Genomic DNA, 24,458 nt, shown 5'->3' on the forward strand with positions numbered 1-24,458 from the left:
CCTCCTGTCCCTGCAATTCACTCCACAAAGTAAGCACTTCTGATTCACAGATTATATATTAATGGGTTTTGTTTCATTTTTAAAAAGCCATGTACCTCAAAGAAGAATTTGGAGTGAGAGAGTTGACAGTTTATCAAAGGCTGCTTTGAACTACTGATTAAGTCAGTGCTGAATATTAATGTTATGACTCTTCAAATCTCCAGGGTAGATTGTGGACTATGCCACAAAACAATTCTCAGTAAATTTAAGACAATTGAAATCATACCAAGCATCTTTTCTGACAACAATGCTATGAGACTAGAAAAACCTGCAAAAAAAACACAAACAGGTGGAGGCTAAACAATATGCTATTAAACAACCAATGGATCACTGAAGGAATCAAGGAGGAAATAAAAAAAAAACCTGGAGACAAATGAAAATGAAAACACAATGATCCAAAATCTGTGGGATGCAGCAAAAGCAGTACTAAGAGGGAAGTATCTAGTGACACAAGCTTACTTCAGGACACAAAGAAAACCTCAAATAAGTAACCTAACCTAATACCTAAAGGAGTTAGAACAATAGGAACAACCAAAACCCAAAATTAGTAGATGGAAAGAAATCATCAAGATCAGAGCAGAAGTAAGTGAAATAGCAACTGAAAAAAACAACAGAAAAGATCAGTGAAACTAAGCACTGGTTCTTTAGAAAGAAAAACTAAATTGATAAAACTGCAGCCAGACATCAAGAAAAAAAAGAGATACCAAGTCAATAAAATCAGAAATGAAAAAGAAGTTACAGTTGGCACCACAGAAATACAAAGGGTCATAAGACACTGCTACTAACAACTATAGACCAATAAATTGGACAGCCCAGAAGAAATGGACCAATTGCTAGAAATGTGCAACCTCCCAAGACTAAACCAGGAAGCCAAGAAGAAACAGAAAATATGAACAGACCAATTACCAGTAATGAAAAATATGTAGTGAGTAATTTTTAATACTCTTACTTTTGGACTTTAAAAATATTTTGCAATTTGGGTTAATAGGGGATTAAGCCCTACATATAGCTTACATATGCTTATTGGATAGCTTTCTGGAGATGACTTAAAATGTTTTTGACTGCTTCAAATGCCCTAACTGGCCATCTTCAAACAAACAAACAAACAAACAAAACAAAACTTGTCTGTACACCTGGTTGGTCACTGATTCAGCTCCATATTAGTCATCAACCATTTTTGTGATCCATATCTTTAGTCATTTGTCTTTGGCTTCAAAGCGTTTTGCTTTTGCTACTGTGAAAGTATTCTTCACCTAGTTGTCTAATGTAGTGTGTTGTCAGTGCTTACAGGGCCCCATCCTTTCACTTCTTTGGAAGCAGCCTTCCATGGTAGAAACTTTTTTCGTATCATTCCAATGAATTTTGTTCTTTAAAATAATATATGAGTGGAGCTATTAAATAAGAAAGTCATGAAGTAAAGAAAAATAAAATGCCTTTATTTAAGAATAGGATGAGAACTGAACTTTTCTTGCTTCCTTCACTATCACCTTCTTCTCTTTTTCTCCCTTAATGTGCCATTTGCCTATGTGATTTTTTGATCTTCTTGTTCCTTGGCAACCCAGAGCTATTTGTTGAATTTCACTTTGTGTTCGCCTTCTTTCCCTCATCAAATCCTTATTGACAATATACTCTGTACCAGGCATTGTGACAGAGGACACAAAAGAAGCAGATGCTGTTCCTGCCTTCATGGGGCTTACATACAAAACAAAATTCTCTCTCCTCTACGTCAGAACTAGCCTTGTTTTTGCAGGGAGGTTAGTGATACTGAGGTGTAAATGGCTGACAAAAAATGAAATTTAAATTATAAACTGCAGTGCTTAGGAATGGGCAAAGCATTAGCTCAGGGGAATCATTCTCCCTTGTACGTTTCCATGCAAATTGTCAGGCAAATGGGAAGTACATTTAAGATGTGCTTTCTCAACAACTGTCAATTGACTGCAACCTGTGCTGCTGACATGCAGGGATAACTTGGTAGTTAGATCAATACCTTTTGTTTACTGAGTGAAAAACGTAGAGACATCAAAGAAAATCAGTTAAGGATGTATGATGCCCTGTCCATTGTCCTGATCAGACCATCCATCAAAACTTCAAGAAGGGTGCTGGTTCCTAAGTCTGTCACTACAGTTTTCTTATTTGTATTTCATAGAAATTGGCATTTTGATAAGAGCAGTATTGGGCAGCTCAACAATTTTAAAAATTATTTTTGACCAAGAAAATCAACTTTAAAATTTATTTTAGACAATGGAGGGATTTCCCTTTTAACTCTCATAGTATTGTTTTAACAGCTAGCCATCATTCCATGTTATATTTTTTTCTTTAAATTGTTTCTACTGTCTATTTTTACTTCTTTCTAATTTGTTTTCAGATTCTAAAACGTAGTATGTTGCTCTCAATTCCCTCAAAATTAAAATCATTGTCTTTCATATTCACTAACCTTTCTTCTTGCTTTATTTATTCCTTTGTTTGAAAAATTTTACCAAAGAACTACATGCAACATGTTTTGTTAGAAAGGATTCGTATAATATAGAAGCATGCAGACAAAATAAGTGAAGCTTATTTTATTGTCAGTCTTGTCATTGAGTACCATTATAAATTTTGTTTCAACATAGCTTTTAAAAAATTATATAACTCAACGATATATCAGTTCAAAATTCTCTAAACTGATATCAGAGTATGAATAATTCAATATTTCTTAGAGTATGAGGAGTTTTAGAATTTAACATACTGTATAATAAGTTGCATTTTGACATAAGGCAAAGGTAAATAGTGGAATAATACATACCAGTGGAATCGAGAGGGTTAATTAATTACTATTTTACCAAAATATTGTATTTGTCTTAAAACATTGTAGTCACTGTAAATAAACTACTGAAAGGACTTTGGTTATTGTATATATCCTGGCCTCTTATGAAATAGATTTTAGATTTTAGGATTTGATAATAGTTAATATTCTCTTAATTTTCATTAGGTGATTTAACCAATGACTTTGAGGTTCCTTTTTGTCCTTTGATATGTTTGTTTCTGATTTATTCTCTACCTTAAATATTTAAACTTTTTGAAGATTATTTCCCCCCAAATTATATTTTTATTTCCCCCAAAGCCTCAAAATTTAGCAGGAAATTGAAGATTCTGGCTGACATATATGTCTTAATTAGGGAATATTAATGCAAATACAGGTGAGGAAGGGGAAAGTGGTTCTGAGTATGTTTCTTTCCTTTTCCCTGTGAATCCTGAAAACCCATGGAGGCGGAAAATGATAGTAATAGTTGGTTTGGAGTCTATCTGTACCTGTTTCCTAAAATGCTCTGTAACAAACTGCAACACATTTAGTGGCTTAAAACAACAACACCTAGTTATTATCTCATAATTTCTATAGATCAGAGGTCTGAGTGGGCTTGACTGGATTCTCTGTTCTAGATCTCACAAGACTGAAATTAAGGTATCTGTCACACTAGCCTTTTATCTAGAGATACTGGGGAAGAATTCTCTTCCAAGCTCATTCAGGTTGTTGGTAGAATTGATTTCCTTCCCTTCAGTTACAGGACTGAGATCTCTGTTTTCTTGTTGGCTGTCAGTTGGGGCCTGCTCTCCGCTCCTAGAGGCTGCCCACATTACTTCTCTTGTGGCCCCTCCTTCTGCAAACGTGCATATTGAAAATTCTCTGCTTTGACTCTCTGACTTCCTCTTCTACCAGCAGCCAGAGAAGCACTCCACTTTGAAGGGCTCACGAGGCTAGATCAGTCCCAATTTTAAGCTCAACTGGGCCATATAACATAACACAGCCACAGGAGAGATATCTTGTCACATTCACAGGTTACAGGGATGTAGGTTTGGAATCTGCCTCCCCTCTCTCCCCCGGGGGGGTGGGGGGTGCTTTTTAGAATTCTGCCTGCCTTATCAGTTTGAAAAATAGCATCAGTCTTCATAACAGGTCATTCATAACCAGTGAGCTAGAGTGAAGCATGTAAGAGATTTTTGCTATGAAGGATGTGTGGTGAGACCACTATGTTTCTGGATGGGAAGACCATTATACAGTATTTATTTCTCTTCCAAACAAATGCATAATTTCAGTGTAATCCAAGTAAAGCAAATGCACAATTTCAATATAATCAAACTAAAACACCGAGCAGGATTTTCTTAAAAACTGAAAAGCTGATTCTAAAGTACTTGGAAAAGAATATACAGAAGACTAGCTGTGGAGGAAGGATTTGTTCTACCTTACGTCATAAGACACTACAAAGCTATAGTAATAAAAACTGAATTTAGAATGGTAATAGACCAGGAATAAATAAGCATGTATAAATAAGAACTTAGTTCATGATAAAAATACCCTTTCAGATTAAAAAAGGCTAATGCAATAAATAGTGTTGAGAAAAATTCGGTATCTGTTTAGGAAAAACTAAAGCTATACCTTTATCTTAATACCCAAAATAGACTATAGAACTAATCAGTTTTAAAACTACAAAACCAATACACACAAAAGCAAGAGAATATTTTTTCATAATCATAAAAAAGGAGAAGATAATCTTATGTACAACATAAAACATCACAAGGGTTATAGGGAAAATGTTGATCTATTTTGCCAAGTAATAGTTAATAAACACTATAAACAAAGTTAAAGGAAAAAATGCAGGAAATACATTGGAATAAAAATTTCATGTTATTTAAAGAGAGCCTGTAAATTATTAAGGGAAGACAAATAATGCAGTAGATAAATGGGCAAAGGATATAAATAGGCTGTTCACACAACATGAAGAGCAAATGGCCAGTAAACATATGGAGAGGATCAGCTCCATAGCATATTCGGTAAAAACTAGATGTATTCCTTCTTTATAACACTTTTTAAATAATGGTTAAAAAAAAAAAAAAGGAACCTGAATGTTCATCAATAATGAAAAGGTTAAGTAAGTTTTATCTGTAGTATAGTGTACTATGAAACCAATAAAAACAGTTGTGCATGCATATACATATACATACACACCTGGAAGGAGCTGTGAGATGTATTGTTAAGTGAAGAAAAGCAAATAGCAAGAAAACACATTGTCTCTCACCTGGTTTATATGTGTACTCTGGAACAAAAAGCTATTTTATCAGATACATAAAATGTTCACCTATGCATTTTCCCTTCTATTTAGGTTGGGCCCTGTGGTATATTCTGAGTAGTGGATTGTGAGCAAAAGTGACACGTATTTTTTGTGAGCCAAGGCATTTCGGAGCTATCTTACCACCTCTACAGTCCCTCAGTTCCTATAAGGCTACATCAGGATGAGACAACTACAAAATGATAGAGCCCAGTCAGTCAGGGTCTCTAAAGTGGCCATGTGGAACAGGACCTCCTGCACCCTATGTTGAATGGGTATCTTAGGAGTTAAAACACTGAAATTTGGGGGTTGTCTGTTGTTGCAGCTAGAAGTGTTAACTCTCCTGGCTAGCAGAGACAAATACACACATGAACGTGAATTTATTGGGTGCTGGAGGAATGCATGCTGTCCTACGGTTGGTCATTATCTCCAGGAAGGGGAATAGCAGGAAGTCAGCGTGAACATTAAGCAGGAGGCAGCTGCATTTTACTCTGATTATTTCTTTGTGGTTTAAATCTTATGAAACTGTATTTATGTATAACTTTTATTATAAAAATATTGGGATATGTAAAATGCAGTATTGCTAAAAAGTAGATGATATGCCAAGTTTGCTTCAAAATTAACTTGACCCGCACTATGGTAGTATTATGGCTACCACTTGTTTTACTTAGGAAGTTAGGTAACTACTAAATTGATGCAGTGAACTGTTTTAATGAATGTATGAAATTTAGTTCTTTAAAGTGGGAAGTTTTTTGGTGAGACTTTATTATGTCATTATTAAGAGCATGATTTATAGCGTATGATATGTAGTATAGTATTTTTAATTTTCAGTCTTTTGTAGATTGCTTCATGATTTTTTGCTTTCTCCAAAGTCCACTATTTAGTTACTTTTTTATTTACTAGTTTTCTGTAAAATTACTAAAATTTTTGCTGAACTCAGGTTTGGCTCCTCACCTCTGAAAAGCCAATAATCAAGAGGCAAGTGTCAATAGAAAGGAGAGGTGTTTTAATTAGAAAAGCTGGCAATCTGGGGAGAAGGTGGACTTATATCCAGAGACCAACTCCAAAGATTCTGCTCAGCCATGACAGTTTTTAAAGGGAAAAAGGGGGTAGGGGGAGAATCTGAGTGAATCATGAGGCAGGAGGTTGGGTTCTGCATCCTTCTCCATTTGGTGCAGACTGGCTGACTCTCTCCTCAGATGTTACCTTGCCCTGGTGATCTGCCTGCAGGATTGCTAAAAGGGTTCATGGGGGTAAAGAGCTAGTTATTCTTTAACTACTTAATTCTTCATTCTTCTTTTAATCTAGGAAAAGAATCAACAGGTTAGGCAAGGCATGGTGTGCATTCCGGACAGCGAAAGTCAGGAGTTAGGTTAAATTGCCTAATGATCTCATTCCTATAATCAGATTCTTTCAAGGTTAGAGGGGAACAGAAATTGGCAAATAGGAAAGGGGCAAAAGAGCTGCTTTCAAAATGAACTAGTTTAATAAAGAGAACCTTACATTTCTACCTAAAATGAAAAATTAGTATCCTTTGCAAAAATGGAAGATAAACATAAAATTAAATACAGTAAAAATGAAATAATATTATACAATTTGGCTAACTGCTCTTGCTTGACGATACCCAACACTGAAGCCAACTTTCCTTTAAAAACTGAGATTATGAAGTGTCAGAGGTGGAAAGACTGAGATCTTCTCCCTAACATACCAGAATGATTTAAAGCTAATTGAAAATGCGATAAATTCTTAGCATATGGTTCATAGTTATTTCATATCTTGCCTCTGTATCACCAATGTCATTAAGCCCACATTTGGGGAAACACTGGTATTGTAGAAAGAATTCTAGGACTGGATTCAGAATACCTGGAACCACTACTACCTGTCACTTGATACGTCTTTGGGTTCTCACTGTCTTTGTACTTATATCACCGTTTATGAAATGGGGGCCAAAATGCCCACCATCTTTAATTCACCTCAGAATTTTTGTGAGGAACAAATAAAAAAATATTGTATATCACTCTCAGTAACAGTTTTAGCACTAATTTAATCAGCATACATAACAAAGAAATTCTGTTAGTTTAGATTACAGCAGTTTGACTACCAGCACCTAAGTTTAGTAATTTATTCTCTTAATTCCCTCCTACCCACGGGAGTCTACACCTCTACTCTCTTGCAGAAATACTTGATTACCATAGACATTAGGAGCACAAATGAATCTGCATCTATGCATTCTCCCTGGGGAATACATTTAAAGTGCATAATCTAACTGTCAGTGTAGAGTTGCAAAACATATTTTATGCAGAGTTAGATCTTCTGATGTGCTGCTTAGATTTATTGACTCCCATTCCAAAGACTTCGGCTAGCACTGCAGTGAGGTTGGTATACTGAGTTCATTTGCTCTTTCTGGTCACCAGAGTGTTATTTAGTAAATTTCTTCTCCCAGAAATTATTACTTAGTTTAGTGAGATCTTAGTTTTGCTCTGTCCTGCTGGGCCTCACGGGAAATAATGTTTAAAACAGTGTTGTAATCATGACATAAAAACGTTCCTCACTTGTAGGCAGTAGTTGTTACTTAGGGTTTTTCGGACTCACAAATATCGGTTTATGTATTTTATGTAATGTCTGTCAAATTTGTCATTGAGAAATCATTATAAGCTAAATCTATTCTGAGTCACATCCCTGCTCCCAGAAACACTTCCCCTATTGCCTTTGGAAACTTGCTTCACCTTTTACAAGTAGCTTCTGCTCTTCGATGCTAATCAGGTATTTTTGGGGAGATAGATGGTAGGCAGTTAGGGATGATTTATTGAACTAGTTCTCTCCCAATTGATTCCCTCATTTTCATGTGGTCAGAAGTGCAGGAGTGAGCCAGGACCTTACTTACCACTGCATTATTAGCCTTCGTGTGATTCTGCTTGAAGTCCAAGTGTGACAATAATGCTTACACTCTCATAATACCTTCCAGTTGCCTACAGCAATCACATAGTTTTAGTAAATAATTCCTGTAAGTTTCATGTTTAACTCTAGCCCCACTGAAGAAGCAGGCTTTGTGAAGTTTATTGGATTTGAAAGGGCTAGAAGCATCATTTATTTTTGTAAAGTCTACTATGAGAAAAGTACATCTACAAATCTGAGTGTTTCTGAGACGAAAAGAAGCTACATAGTTTATAAGTGAGAGAATTTATAATGGAAATGAGCAAATTCCATTTTCTACATAAAATGAGTTCTGTCATTTAAGTAAATAGTATGCTGTTTTCCAACAGTTCACATTTGTCACATTCTGTGACGTGGCTGCCAGTCTTAGAAGGTTAAAGAGAAATTTTGTAGTTACCGTTGAATATCCCAGGAAGGACTTTGTAAATTAACATTAAAGATCTAGGGAAACTGCTTACTCTTTCTCAGCAAACACCAGAAGAGAACTTAAGTAGCGTTTTTTTCTAACCTGTCTTGTCCCTTAACTACGCTCTCTGTTCACTGTGATCTTGTGATCATAAACTATAAACATCCGGTACCCGCAAATTATTTTGAACATTCAAAATATTTGTGGGATTCTTTCTTGGCAAGGTTTATTAAATAGCCTTGTAATGCATAATTTATTTTACTTTTAACCAAGACTGAACAAAATGGTTTTAGGTTTTTGATTTGTGTTCCTTTAACCTCTCTGTGCCTGTAAAGGAAATTTGTTTTTTCCCTTACGCTCTTTTCTTCTGTTGCATCTTTCTTTTAGTAATACTGACCCTGTACTGCTTGAACATTTTGACTTCTTTTTCCTCAGTCCCTTCCCTTTCCTACAGTTTTACTTGTACAGAAATGTTGAATTAGCTCTGTTCCTTCTCTCTTCTCACAAGGCGGCTCTTGTGATGAACTCTGTGCTGCTACTCTCCGATAAAAGGGCAGGAGGAAAGTAGGATATTCCTCCTGCCCTTTTATTAATAGCTATTCCACTGTGGATCCTTTTTCTTCTGCTTCGCTTTTGGTCAGTCACAGAGCAGCCTCTGACATAGCTGTTCTAATACTCCATATTTTTAATCTGCTAAGAGCTCTTTCATATCTCTGGTCTATTAAAATCATCTTAATGCAGTTTTCGACAGTTCTCACTATTGAGGTTTGAAATGTTTGTTGCCAACCAAGCGTGTAAGAAATGCTCTTGTACAAGAAAGGCAATGAAGATCTTGACATAATAAAGACATTTTTATAAAGAGACTAGTATTGTTCTTAGCTGACTAATAAGCTTAACAATTATAAATGATTTCGTTTACTATTGAAAAGGATTTCTGTTTTGAAGTATGATTCATTTTCTTTTTCTTGAAGCACATCCAAAACAACATATTGTGTGAATTTGTCCTCAAAATATACTAATTGATTCTAGTGAGCTAGAATGAGCTAGCACATTTGCCTGTGGTATATAGTTTGTTTTGGTATTCACTTCTTTTTATAAATAATAAGAATTATAAAAATGTACAAAAATAAGCAGTTGCCTTTGTAATACTGCATTTAAATAATACTGAAATGCTTCCATTTAAATATATATTAATAAGAGTGTGTTAAATTGCTTAATTCATCTCATGTCTATGAATGTAAATACACTGTTGCATATCTTTGGGGGATAGATTTTTTTTCTTCAGTTGACAGAAAATGGATAAATTTCTTGTAAGAATGTTATAATGGTTAGACTTCATTACCACCAACATTATGATATGTACTAGGTAACCTTTTAGAAATTAGCCCAAGGTCCTTTTTATTAATTGAACAATTAATTGTAGAAAGTGTTAATTATTTCTGTTAAGACCACCTCTGTCCATCTCTTTTCAATTCACGTTTTTGCCACTTTGTTGTCTATTAAAATTCAAGTGGTGAAAAATATTTGTTCATGCTCTTTGGAAACACTTATGAGAATTTATTTTGGGACAGACAATGAAATTAAGAGAAAATTAATTTCCTATAGAGTTTGTTTAATCATCTCCTTTCTCTTCCCTAAAGGCTTGCATAGGCTAGGCAGTAAAATGTGACAGGTTGTAGATTTCACAAAGATGGATGGAAAATATAGTTATTGGAAATAGTAATGAGATGCCTACACGATGCTAATTTCCCCATCTCTTTCAATATTGCTAACCTGAATAGTTCCTGCACTGAAGTATGGCAAAAAAAAAAAAAAATAGAAAATAAATTTAGATAACAATTAAGTAAGTATTTGAACAGAAATTAATATTTAACATAAGAACATTATCAAATAATATTTAAACAAATCTGAATCACAGCTAATTATTTTAGGAAAGAGAAAATAACATGCAATTTCCTTTTAAAATTTTATCTTTGGTCTTTAATGATACAATAAAGGGAATTAAAAGTGATCACATCAGTTTACTTTGGAATAATAAGTATCCTTCGGGGGTTTTTTAAGCAAATACACTTATCCACATTTAGAATATACTATAAACTTCACAGATATTCATTGGTGGGCATTTCCTTTGCCAGATGCAGGGCATTATTTAATTACTGAGCAATAAATATTGACAGTATGTTTACCCTGTGTTGGGTCTTTGGGAATATATCACAGTATGGAAAATGCTCTGTGTGTGCACTTCCAATCCCCTGGCTGGATTTATAAGTCTCAATAGAGTGATTCTATAGACATAGCTCTCTTCCTGGATCTGAATGGTTTTAATTTGAGATAGAAGGGAGCATTTTTGTGGCTCTCTAATACACCTTTACTAATAATAGAACCCCACTGTCCCCTCCTCCAAAGGAAAGAAAATCAAATGACCCTCAGCTAAAAACTGAATAGAAGGCTTTTGAAAGATCTTAACTTTTCGTTGGTGAAATGAGACATAATAAATACATAAGCTAGTTATTTTTCCTTTCCCCTTTCTTTTTCTGTCTTATTTACTCCTCTTTTACTTACTCCACTATCATTATACACTTGAAAGAATACTTTCTCAAACTACAGGCACTATGTGCAATTCGATTTCTCATCACTAAGTTGTTCCAAAGGCCTCTTGGCCCAGTTTCTAATGATTGATAGACAAACCCATACATGCTGGAAAATAATGAAAATCATGTTACCTCCAAAATATGCTATAGTTCAGTATTTTTAGTGTTTAGTTTGGTCTTCTACTTTGTCAGTTCCTTAACTTGGTAGATAATGCAAAGGATTATGCCCTATTTTTACACTGTACTGTAAAATCTCAGTGTAATCAAGGGACATATTTATATATTGCTGTCCCAGATGAGTTAGCCAGCATCTATCCAGGCGTCTTTTCCAAGATTCTTAACACTTTCTGAGTTTCATTTCTACTTTAATTATAGAATCTCTTGATTTAAAGGAACCCTTGATGAAGATTTATTGTGCATATTTATGGCTGAAACCAAATGGGATATAAAGATGAAAATTACACAGATGTAGAAGACAAGATTCACTGCAACGATCATATATGCCTATGCCATGCTTTGTATTTATATTTAATAGTTTTGGATCCTCACAATAATCCTTTATGATAATGTAGATGCAATTTTTATTGTACACACAAATGAATTATTTTTTTAACATTTTTTATTGATTTATAATCATTTTACAATGTTGTGTCAAATTCCAGTGTTCAGCACAAATTTTCAGTCATTCATGGACATATACACACTCATTGTCACATTTTTTTCTCTGTGAGTTATCATAACATTTTGTGTCTATTTCCCTGTGCTATACAGTGTAATCTTGTTTATCTATTCTACAATTTTGAAATCCTAGTCTATCCCTTCCCACCCTCCACCCCCCTGGCAACCACAAGTCTGTATTCTCTGTCTGTGAGTCTATTTCTGTCCTTTATTTACGCTTTGTTTTTGTTTGTTTGTTTGTTTTTGTTTTTGTTTTTTAGATTCCACATATGAGTGATCTCATATGGTATTTTTCTTTCTCTTTCTGGCTTACTTCACTTAGAATGACATTCTCCAGGAGCATCCATGTTGCTGCAAATGGCGTTATGTTGTCGGTTTTTATGGCTGAGTAGTATTCCATTGTATAAATATACCACATCTTCTTTATCCAGTCACCTGTTGATGGACATTTAGGCTGTTTCCATGTTTTGGCTATTGTAAATAGTGCTGCTATGAACATTGGGGTGCAGGTGTCATCCTGAAGTAGATTTCCTTCTGGATACAAGCCCAGGAGTGGGATTCCTGGGTCATACGGTAAGTCTATTCCTAGTCTTTTGAGGAATCTCCACACTGTTTTCCATAGTGGCTGCACCAAACTGCATTCCCACCAGCAGTGTAGGAGGGTTCCCCTTTCTCCACAGCCTCTCCAGCATTTGTCATTTGTGGATTTTTGAATGACGGCCATTCTGACTGGTGTGAGGTGATACCTCATTGTAGTTTTGATTTGCATTTCTCTGATAATTAGTGATATTGAGCATTTTTTCATGTGCCTTTTGATCATTTGTATGTCTTCCTTGGAGAATTGCTTGTTTAGGTCTTTTGCCCATTTTTGGATTGGGTTGTTTATTTTTTTCTTATTGAGTTGTATGAACTGCTTATATATTCTGGAGATCAAGCCTTTCACACAAAGAAATTATTAAAGAAGTGAATTGACTGTCCAAATGTATAAACAGCAAGTGTCAGCATATAGACTTAAAATCAGATCTCCTGATTCAGAATTAACTGAATTTTCCACCATATCATATTGGCCCCCACGAAGGAAACCACTTAAGAACATTTGATTCTTTCAGATTTTTGCTTAGTGTTACTTAGAAACTGTTCTTAGATGCAGAGACATGTAGGATAATTATCTTCTTGATAATTTTCTTTATCATTGATAGTTATTAGTTATCTTAGAGTCTGCTTTGACTGATACTAATGTAACCACTCTCTTATGATTGTTGTTTGCAAAGGCTGTCTTTTCATATCCTTTCATTTTAAGCCTGTCTTTGTATAAAGTGTGTTCTCGTGGAGGGTACATGTTAGATTTTATGTTTTTACCTATTATGACAATCAAGATTTAAATCTTCTACATCGAGCACAGTTATGGATACGGTTGCATTTAATTCTAGCTTCTTGTTGCTTCCTGTTTGTTCCATTTGTTCTTCTGTTTCCTCTGTTTCTGCCGTCTATTGGACATATTGAGTGTTTTCTGCTATTGCATCTTAGCTCCTCTGTTGACTATCCTATTTTTTAATATGATGTTTATATCTTGAATTGATTACAGCCTTTGTTCAAGTAATATTACACTACTTAACATATAAGAATATTACAAAAATTTCTACAGATATGTTAAACTCTGTTATACATATACTCTCGTTATTTTTGCTGTACATAGGGAATTACCTTTTACAGAAAACGAAGGAAAAAAAACCCTTTACCTATGAATTTACCACTTCTAGTGCTCCTCATTTCTTTGTATAGATTTCATTTTCCATCTGGTATTGTTTTTCTTTAACCCAAATAATTTCCTTTGTGGCTATCTACTGGAAGTCTGCTGGAGAAGAATGAATTCTCAGTTTTTGTCTGAGAAAGGATCTCCTCTTCATATTTGAAGGCTGTTTTACTGATTATGGAATTCTGGATTGACATTACTTTCTCTCATTGCTTTAAAGATGTTATTTGATTGTCTGAGGCTTGCATTATTGTTGACTGGGAAGTTTTCAATTGTTCTAATACTTGTTGCCTTGTATGTAATGTGTCTTTTTTCTGTCTGCTTAAAAATGTTTCTCCTTAATACTGGTTTTTAGCACTTTAATTAGAATGCACTTTGATGTGGTTTTCTTTGTCTATACATTCATATATGTTAACTTCTTAGATCTGTATGTTTATAGCTTTAAAAAACATTTGGATAAGTTTCTGTATTTTCTGTTCTTCCTCTTCTGGGATTCCAGTTACTCTGCTTTAGACTGTTTGATACTGTTCCGTAGTTCATTGAGTTTCTCATTATTCCCTCATTATTTTCTTCCTGATGATAGATCACATTTTCCTGCTTCTTCAAGATGTCTAATAATTTTTTGGGAATGCTGCATTTTTGGGAATGATTCTTGTGATTTTATATGTCTGGATTTTGATGTCTACCTTTAAAAGTGTTTAATTTAGTATTGTATAGGCAATTACTTGTGGATATTATCAAGGCTTGTTTTTTAGATTTGTTAGGATGGACCTAAAGTAGTCTTTATTCTAGAGATAGTTTAGCTCTACTACTGAGAGTTTTGCCCTTCAGATGTTTCTACATAATGTCCAGGTGTTCAGTAAGGTCATAGCACTAAGGCTGGTCAGAACTTGAGCATCTCTGCCCCCTACACACATGCTACTTAGTGTTCAGCGTTGGATTCAAGGGAATGTCCATGAACATTTCTGGATCTGTTTCTTCCTTAACACCCTCTCTGATACTGCACCCAAATTTCAGGTGACTTGACCTTCCCAATTCCAGCATCTGTCCCCTCATCTCAGTGAGATCATGAACTCTGCTTTGTTTCTGCTTTCTTGCTCTGCATTCTGATTGCATCCAGTCAGAAGCCAAGATCATTGTAGGATTCACCTTACTTGTTCCCCTTCTTTTAAGGGTCACAATCTTACAGTGCTTTTTTTCAAATGACTGAAAACGTTGTTTTGTATGTTTTGTCGACTTCTCTATTTGTTTAAGGTGGGGAGGGCATTTCCAGTAGTATTTACTCCATTACGGCCAAAAGTGGGAGTCCTTCCGTATTTCAAGATATGTATATATTAGATGCAATAGATATAATATATGAATTCATAACGGATGTTAGTCACATCACCTCTCCCATCTAATTTAATGTCACTCGACAAAGTAACCATATTTAGAAGTTTGGTGTGCATCCTTCTGTTCTCCTTTATCTGTTCATACGTTTATGTGCACATGTGCACATATATGCAGATATAAACATATTTTTATACATAAATCAAATTACAGTGTCTTTTTCAGCAACATATTTTTTTCACTTAAAGATATGTCTTAGAGATCTTGCTCTTAAAGTACGTATCAATCTTACTTTACTCTTAACATCAACCATATATGCTACAGAATGGTTTTCGTATAGTTTAAATACTTCACTTTTTACCGTCGTTAAGGCTTTTCCTTCTAACTTCTTGCTCTTATAAACTATGTTTTTAAAAATAATACTGTACAGAAACTCTTCAGATGGTGAATATTTCTGTGGAAGAAATCACGAAGGTGTCATATAGTCTGCCAGTTTATAAATTGCTTTCCCAGTTTTTACATATTTATGATACTCCTAAGTAATAAGAACCAGAGCTTTTTGAAGAAATGGTTGATTTCAGATCTAGAACAGGAAATATGAGAGTTAGTTCTGGATCTTATCCTAACAGAAAGCAGAGGACTTAAGAAGGATCATTGTGGTCATGCCAAAAGATACAGAATGCAGTTTAAAGGAACTACCATTCGTCAAAGATGGGACAATTTTAAGGGGAAAAAAGCTGTGTTTAAAAAACATCAAATACAGTAGATTCAAAAGCTAATCATAAAGATACAAGCAAAATCAAACTAAAAACCACATTGGTCACCTTGTGGAGGGAGCTAGGGGTAGAAATCACTATTCTAAGTACTGGTAAGTAAATGAATCATGCATTTATCCTGCTCTTCCTGTACAAACCTTATTTCAGTATAACCAAATAATTAATGAGAGGAATTCGTTTATAGAAGTCTACTAATAAATGAAGAGGGAGTAGCAGAATCAGATTACCACAAGATTGCAACCTTCATTAATTGAAATAATATCTCTAGAAAATGATCATCAATGACCAGTGATATGCTCAGGTAAAACATGGACAGGAAACATTATAGTCAGTGGATGCTCCTGAACCCCCTGATCAAATAATACTGCAGAAAGAGAGACAACCAGCTGTTCAAAGGTAACTTACATGATGCAATAACAAGCACACCACTTTTAAAAAATTGAACCTATTCAAGGCCCTCGATCTAACTACTGGTTTATAGGACACACAAGAGAGAGAGGAATTTATCAAATGCCGTCTAAGGGAGGCTATCAGCCAAATGTAGTGTTCTAGAAATTCTACTAGATAAATGACCCAGTTTCTTCAATAACTAATAATGAAGATGTTAAAAAGGATGGGGAACTGTTAGAGATTAAAAGAAAGATAGGAAATATCAACCAAATGTAACACGTAGACCTTGTTTGGATCTGATTTGAACAAGTCAACTGTAAGAAGACATTGAAATAATTAGAGAAATTTGAACAATCACTGGATTTTATATGATATTAAGGAATTGTTAATGTTCTGTTTGTGATATTAGTATTGTGTTATGTTAAAAGAAGACCTTTTCTCTTAAAAAATGAGATATTACCAGTGAAATGATAAATGGTCTACACTTGTTTTTAAAAACTCCTGTAAGGACAGGGAAAACAGACTTATGGTTACCCAGGTGGAAAGAGTGGTGGGTGGAGGGATAGATTGGGAGTGGGATTGCAGATACTAACTACTATACATAAAACAGATAAATAACAAGTGTCTTCTGTATAGCACATGGAACTATATTCAATATCTTATGATAGCCTATAATGAAAAAGAATATGAAAAGGAGTATATGTATGTATAACTGAATCACTATGCCGTGCACCAGAAATGAATACAACATTGTAAATTGACTGTATATCAATAAAGAAATACATAAATAAACAAATGAATAATCCAGCAAAGGGTTAAAGAGGGAAGTTAAAGGTGACAATTATTTATTTTGGATGTTGAGTACATGGGGTATATCATAGTATTTTTTTATACATTTAAGTGTTTAAACTTTTCCATCATGAATTTTGTCATTAAAAAAATAAATTTCGCATTCACAAACCAGGAGAAGAGAATTTCACAAATCATCAAAATAAGTGTGGAGCTTTCAGGATTTTCACCCCAAACATTTGAAGTGTGTATATACATACATACCTGCAGGAATGTTATAGAATTTATTCACCATAAATGCTATGGTAGATTTGGACCCAACATGCAGTTATCTTGAAATAAGCATGAAAGTAATAGTTTTCATCATAAAACGTTCTCATGTTTATCAACACCCGTCAGACATCTTTGAGGCACATGTAATGCTGGGTATCCATTCTGTCCTAGCTGCGTCTCACCAAAGTCCTAATGTTTGCTTTCCAGGTGCAGCAGGTGCAGACTGTGCAGCAGGTGCAACATGTCTATCCAGCTCAGGTGCAGTATGTGGAAGGAAGCGACACTGTCTATACCAACGGAGCAATGTAAGTTTATGTGCGCAAGTCTTTTTCATTCTCTCACTCAGATAGAGAGAAGTAACGTACTTTGAGACATTCCACTAATGCCAAAGTGTTCCCTTGTTTTCACAGTAATTTTCTACTAAAGTAGAGTTATTGAAATTCAGCTGATGGTTAGAGCTTTGTCTGTGTTAAGAGTATGTGCTTGTTTTCCTCATTACATCCAGTAGAATGGTTTAAGTTACTAACATTGCTGTGCCCTTTAGTGGTTTTCACTAGGTTGAGAAAAACACACCCCTTGGTGATTTCTATATTATAATAATACCTTATCAAACATACACTTTGTGTTGTTATCAATAAGGTAAGTTTTTGTGTGTATGTGTTTTCTGTAAATTAATATAAAACTATATTACTAGGGGATTTTTGCATTTATTAAATGAGGTACTTACTCTATGTAAAAGTGCCTGTCTAAACTCCTTCTCCCACTTCCCCGCGGCCCGTCTCCTTTGCATCAACAATAATGTAAATTTATTTCATTTGAGTTTTTCAGCGGCTTTGGGTTAAGATTCAGGTTATTATTATAAACAAAAGATGAAGAACTATTATGTCATCAGGTTTGTTTTCATTTACCACCTGGATTTTTGTTTGCTATCTGTTGGATCTCTGGGTTTACCTCAAATGAATTCAGATTCTCTCATTGACTCTCTGCCGACTTCCCTTCGATGTTGGTGTGCCCCGGGTTGATAACCTCTGCTTTCTTTCTTCTTAATGCACCTACTCTTTTCCTTGGGTAGTTTTGTAGATTCCCATGACATCAACCTGTAAGCTCCACGAGGGTAGGGATTTTCATCTGTTTGTTGTTTTTATTGTTCTACTGCAATAAATCTAATACCAGAAGAGTGTATGATACATAGAACATGCAATTATTGTTACCTACTATTATAACTAAACAACTTAAAATCCTGGTTTAATTAATATTAGTTTTATAATCATGGTCAAGGTACTTAACTATGCTGAACTTTATTATTCTTTCCTGGAAAGTGGGAGGATAATAATCTTACTCTTACTGGATTGTTGTGAGACTGTAAGGCAATATATTGAAAGCAACTAACACAGGGCCTGGTATGCAGTAGATGATACACAACTGAAAGCTCTTCACTGGTCCTGACTTGTCTCTTCTTATTGCTTTTGGTCGCTGAATATGCCTCCATCACCACTGCCTTTAAACCTCCATTACCTCTAAAATAAAATTCAGCTCTCGACCTTGGCATTCTCCTCATTCCAACCTCTCTAGTTTCATTTTCCACCTGTTTGAGGAACAACCAAATTTGTGCTTGTTTTCCCAACTACTCCCATTTCATGCCTCTGTATTTTTGGACATGTGGTTTGCTTTCTCTGCTGGAATGTCATTCTTTGCCTTCTCTCTTGCCTTCCCAGCCCATTACACCCAGTATAATAGCTTTATAGACTGACACATCACAGGCCCTGGCTCTCCTTTGCAGTTAACTCATCCTTCCTCTGTACAGTAAAGACAGCACTCTACCCTGACTTTCACTCCATCATGCTGTGAATGCTTGTTCATAGTTCTCATACTAAAAACAGCTCTCTCTGAATGAGAACTGTTGTCATGTTGTTTTATTGACATCTGTTTGGGTGATTGGCACAGAACAAAGGGTCAATAAATTTCTGTTGCTCTAGTGAATCTATAATGCTTTACCTATTTTAGACACACTGAATATTTTTTTTACCTGTTTATTGTATCGGGCCAGTGCCTCCTGGAATCAGCTTTTGGAATTTCTACTATAAATCCAAACTACTGTTGACATTTACACTGAAGAAAATAGAGGTGCCTGCCACGTGGACCTTTATGCTATCGGGGACACTGCTAGAGGCCACTCCGTTGTGTTGATTCCTCCCTGCCTGTCGTGTAACTGTCACCAGATCCCCAGAGTAAAGTCATTACATATTCTGCCTTTGTGCAAGCGTGTACCATTTCCTACCTCGTTTGTTCTCCTAGTTCAGAGATACCCTAAGTAAAGCCTTACCAGAACCCTCTGGAGGGCTGAGTTATCACTCTACTATTCCATAATATTTTATCTTACATATTATTACAGCATTCTATCAGCTGAGAATCCAAGGGAATCTGACAAACAGAAGTTTAAACAAATTAAGGCTTTGATTTTTGTCAGGTAATAAGAAATCCAGAGGTAGCATATTGTGCAAATAGCTAGCACCATGTGGTGCAAATATTAAATAAGCCATACTGGAGAAAACCTTACAAGCTGACAATAAAGCAGATCTCTCTAGCTAGACTGGATTGTACCATGGAAATTGTTCCAGTAGACGATCTCTGGCCTCACAGAGTGCTATGTATCTCTAGGGAGCAGGGGCAGTAGACAGTAACTGGTTATGTAGTAGGGAAAAAATGGCTTTCTTAGCAAAGGAGGAGTGAACTGAACTGGAGGAGGAACCGAAGCTCAGTTCCCTCAGCCTGTTCTTCCATTAGGATTAACTCAGACCAGCTAAGCCAGCTTTAGTGCTAATCTACCAAAAGATGACCGGAAATGAGCCTGTAAAAGCATCTACTACTGTACTTTCTCTTAGTCTATAGCAGCTCAGGCATATCAGGGCCAAGATTTTCTGGTATGGTAGTAAACCTGCTTTGGCTACAACCAGCACATCTGTGTTCCAGACAGCAGGAAGAGGAGAGGTGGAAGAAGAGGGTAGTGTATATGTGTGCACATATGAATGTGTTTACACACACACACACACACACACACACACACACAGAGGCTTTCCCACTCACTCCCAGCTCTTTTTTTGTTTATACTTCATCCCCATAGCTGTAACAAAGTAATAGCTGCAGAGAACTCTGGAAATGCAAGTTTGTAGCTTTCATTTCTGTATGGTAGATAGTGGCAAGGGAAAAGGACAGTTGGAATGGGTATTGAGAGAGTTAACTCTATGGCGTCTATCGCAGTCATTTATCACTGACCCAAGGTAGAGTGGAGTGATTACTAATATGTGACTGTATGAAAGATCCACAACTTGCTTCACTTTTTTCATTTGTGAAATATGGAAATAGCTTATCAAAAGTGTCTTGTGTAGCATCTGAGAAATTGTAAACACTCAATAAACATTAGTTATTACTGTAAAATTATGTGCTATAGTTTTTTTTTATTTGTTTTCCTCGCCTATTTATAATTCTGAATTATGCATACTGCCTTGTGCCTTTTAAAACGACCTCACCACTGACATTAGGGTCTTCCACATAGTAGGTAAATGTGAGATCAGTGAATTCATTCATACACAAAAGCTTAGGAAAATAGCATCTTTAAAGTTGACTCTTTAAAATTATAGATCCCATTTAAGTACAGAAATAATTCAAAGTAAATATCTCATGCCAACGTGTATTTTCTATGGCCCACAAACTCAGTTGGTTAGATCTTGACTAATGAGGTCTAGGTCATGAGTTCATTTGCCACAAAGCCCAATTAGCTTTGATCTGGTCTGTGTGGGCCCAGATTGTATCCTCCACTCCAGCTAATTATGTCACAGATGTGCACCCTTGGTCAAGATGGAGAAGATGCATCCTTAAAAACCTTTCATTACACTTTCAATCTCAGTACAACTTTTGACCAAAGATTCTGTGGCATCATTTTCATATTTACTAAAAAAAAAATTGTGTTGCCATGAATTACACTCAAAATTTTAGTAGCTAGAGGACTATGAACATTCTTTTTCAAATATAGCAAAAAAATTTTTTTCAGCTTAAGCTATTCCAATCTTTCTGTAATTTTGTAGTGCTGACATTTAACTATGTACAATTTTTGTCTCCAAAGTTCATTTTAGAGTCTTTGTACTCCCTCTTTTTATTTGATACACTTCCATGTGTGTTAGGAAGGAGCATGCCATATTCTTCTGTTCCACCACACTGAATTAATAACCAGCTAGCGTTTGATCCCTGACTCGGGTCATAGTCAGATTCCCACTTCTGTGTGGTAATTAATGCTTTTTGCTAATGATACTCCCAGAAATTAAAGACTGGGATGCCAGTCTTCATCATGAACTTTCAAGCACTCAGTACATGGCCTACAGCCTGTGCATGGTTAGTAAGTACTGACTCTCACCGGTGCTCCTGTCACCAGCAGCCACGTGTCGAGTAGCCATAATGCACGGGGTCTCGCTCAAGAGGTGATACAGCCCTCGTAGATGTGTGTCATCACTTGTGAAAATGTGTAATCATTATAATTTGACGATACCAAAGTGTTTACCTGGTTCTGTGCATATGGAATATGGACAATGACTGTGAGCATCACAGGCTTAACAGTGTGAGTCAGTAGGGGAACACATATTTCAGTTGCACAATGGAGACTGCTTTCCAGTGCTGGTGTTGGCGTAGAATAGCTTTTTACTCAAGGGAGAAAATAACCTAATTGATTCTTGCCCCTCTTTATTTTATCATTGCCTCTGTAGGAACCCACATTTGTGTATTTCCTGGCAATAGTTTTTCCAAGAATATTTTTAATGAGCTGGATCATAGTCTTGTCCATTGCTACAGATTCTTACAATTTATGATCTCTAATCATTTATAATATAATTAAACCAGATGGGAAACATTGCATAGCATGTAGAGAGAGTCTAATTCAATTGAAATTTCTTGATGTAGCTAAGTAATTTTTAATATAATGATTTTTTTTCTTTCTCCCACTCCTTTTTTGACTCCTACTTTCCCACACGTACTCCATCATATTAGTCAAAGTGGAAATAAAAACATCATACTGTGTGTCCAAATTAAGAAATCTTTTTTGAGAAAACTTTTATAGTTGTAAAGGATTTTCTTCTATCAACTGCTCTTTGAAGCTTGTCCACTGTTGAGAGACAATCGATGTTTTAAAATGTCACAGTGTTCATTGTATGGGTATCTACTGCAGTAAGACTTGACTGGTAGAAACATTCTCATAATCTTCCTGTTTAAAAAATAGATTTCTCATCAAACCCAGTAGAGAATTTACCAAACTGTGTTTCATAAGATGTTAGTCCCATAAAAGAATTCTGTGGTTACTCAAGCCAGAAAACACTGCATGAACTTTTTTGAGGACTCTAAATTTCTGTTAGTTTCTTAAAGCCTCTGAGAAATCCTCTAGGGAAGAAGTGCAGTGTTTTAAAAGCTAAACCACAGAACTCTTATTGGAATAATATTTGGTAACATCACATGGTATACTTTGGGAGGTGGTACTTTATTAATATATTGACATTGATTAGATTTACTCAAAATCCATAAATATGTATAGGACTCACTTTTTTAAATAGTCATTTCTTGAAAATCGTATAGTTAGTGCATTTTCTGAAGCCATCCAGTTATCCTTTCCATATACTTTTTAAATGACAAGAACCTTAAAAGGAATATTCTTTTAAGTTCCTGTTTTGTCTTTCCATGAAATAGTAAGTTTGGGGATTTGCAGGTAAAATTATGCTTTCCTATTATCATTTAAGTGTTCTTTGCTGAGCAGAAATCGTATGGTGTTTCTGTAATTGAGATGGAGAGGATACTTTCTTCATTTATGCTTCTACTGATACACACATTCAGACTGGCTTAGGATCTGGTTTATGAACTTGCTTGCCATTTGGATTTCAGGAAGTATATGGCTGATGGCTTAGAAAGCTCTTGGAGAGAGAACTACCATTTCGGGGGAAAAGAGCACAGGGTCCTCTATAATCAGCAAAGAGCTTGTTTCATTAATCACATAAAAATTCCCACCGCTCCAAATATGGAGGGCTTTCAAATATGACTTCTCAGGATGTCAGAATTGTGAAAGTCATGGAGATCATTTATTCTAATACTTCCACTTTACAGATGTTTACTGAGGCCTGCAGAGGTTCAATAATTTGCCCAGCTAGTTAGTGTCTAGAATTCATATTTTCTGACCCTCAACACGTGTTCCTTTCCAGTGATCTAGGTAATGGTCTTTTGATCATGAGTTACTTGGGGGGCTGGGGAGGAGGGCTGGCCAGTCACAAACATCTTTAGTAAATTTTATACATTTTGCTATTGTATTATTGTATGTCTTATTATAGATAATAGTTAAACATGTATTTTATTTAATAACTGATGACTCTAAGACTGAGTCTTTTGTTCATATGAATCTCTTCTTGTATTTTTTTAAACTCGTACTTTTATAGTTAAATTTTTGGGGACTATAGAATGTTCTTTGGATATTCATAGAATATGTAAAAAGTCCATATTTAATAATTTTCAGCATTGAGTGTTTTAGTTAAATAGCTTCCAAGAGAAAAGGCTGTTATTTGACTGCCCTGTCTATATATCTTTTTAATATTTTCCATTCATAGAATTTAATGATGTACATTAAGGGCAATTTGCTCTGTGATATTTTCATATCCAGTAGCTTAATGTCCAGAATAATTATACATGATAGCAGTTGAAAAAATCTTGACCTTTAAATTTTCTCCTCCTTTCCTCATCATTTCTTTAAATTTCAAGGAAATCCACATGTGCCAAGTTGTGTTATTAATTTTCTTAAATGAACTTCAGGGACCCATGTTCAAGTATCATTCCTTCTCCCGACTACAGTATAACCTGAGGCAAATAACATATTTGCCCCTGAATTTCCTAATCTGCAAAATGGGGATTAATAGATTAAAAGCATTAATTAATAACTGGGTCAGGTTCAGGATGGGGAGGGAGCAACGAAAGTGAGAAAGTGGGGTGATTCGTATTATCTGGAAAAGTATATTCTCTTTTAGTATAGTTTCTCTTATAAAACTAACTGCACAAGTTAAAGTTATAAAAATCTCTGCTTGAACAAATATTTGGAAGCTAGAGTGAGAAATCTTTGTTGGGAGTATGCATTTGAAAAGGTTGGGAATCATTGTTACTGTGCTTCACAAGTGACCAAAGCCTTCAGGATATGAGTATGACCCCCAGCTATATAAAGCCCAAGGCTGGTTCACAAAGGCTGAGCTTTGTCATGACCAGAAGGTTCTAGAGGAGACAAGCCCAGCAGTTCTTAGTCTGTCCCTCAGAAGGAGTCAGACTGATAGACTTGCCTGCAGGGAGTGCTCCAAGGTCCCAAACTGCCTTCAGTTCAGCAGCAGGCCTGACTTCCGGTGTGGGGCATAC

General features: G+C 35.5%; 1 protein-coding gene across 3 annotated transcripts in view; it reads left to right on the forward strand.

Annotated features, from left to right (window-relative positions):
* Positions 1 to 24,458, forward strand: part of RFX3 (regulatory factor X3) — a 276,215-nt gene that overhangs the window by 148,044 nt on the left and 103,713 nt on the right. For all 3 annotated transcript variants that reach the window (XM_045504958.2, XM_010967889.3, XM_045504959.2), the window contains one exon: positions 17,247 to 17,344. In XM_045504958.2, the coding sequence (XP_045360914.1) occupies positions 17,247 to 17,344 (98 nt within the window). The remainder of the gene's footprint in view (positions 1 to 17,246; positions 17,345 to 24,458) is intronic.

Source organism: Camelus bactrianus, chromosome 4 (assembly GCF_048773025.1).
Source record: "Camelus bactrianus isolate YW-2024 breed Bactrian camel chromosome 4, ASM4877302v1, whole genome shotgun sequence".
In the NCBI taxonomy this organism is placed as follows: Eukaryota; Metazoa; Chordata; class Mammalia; order Artiodactyla; family Camelidae; genus Camelus; species Camelus bactrianus.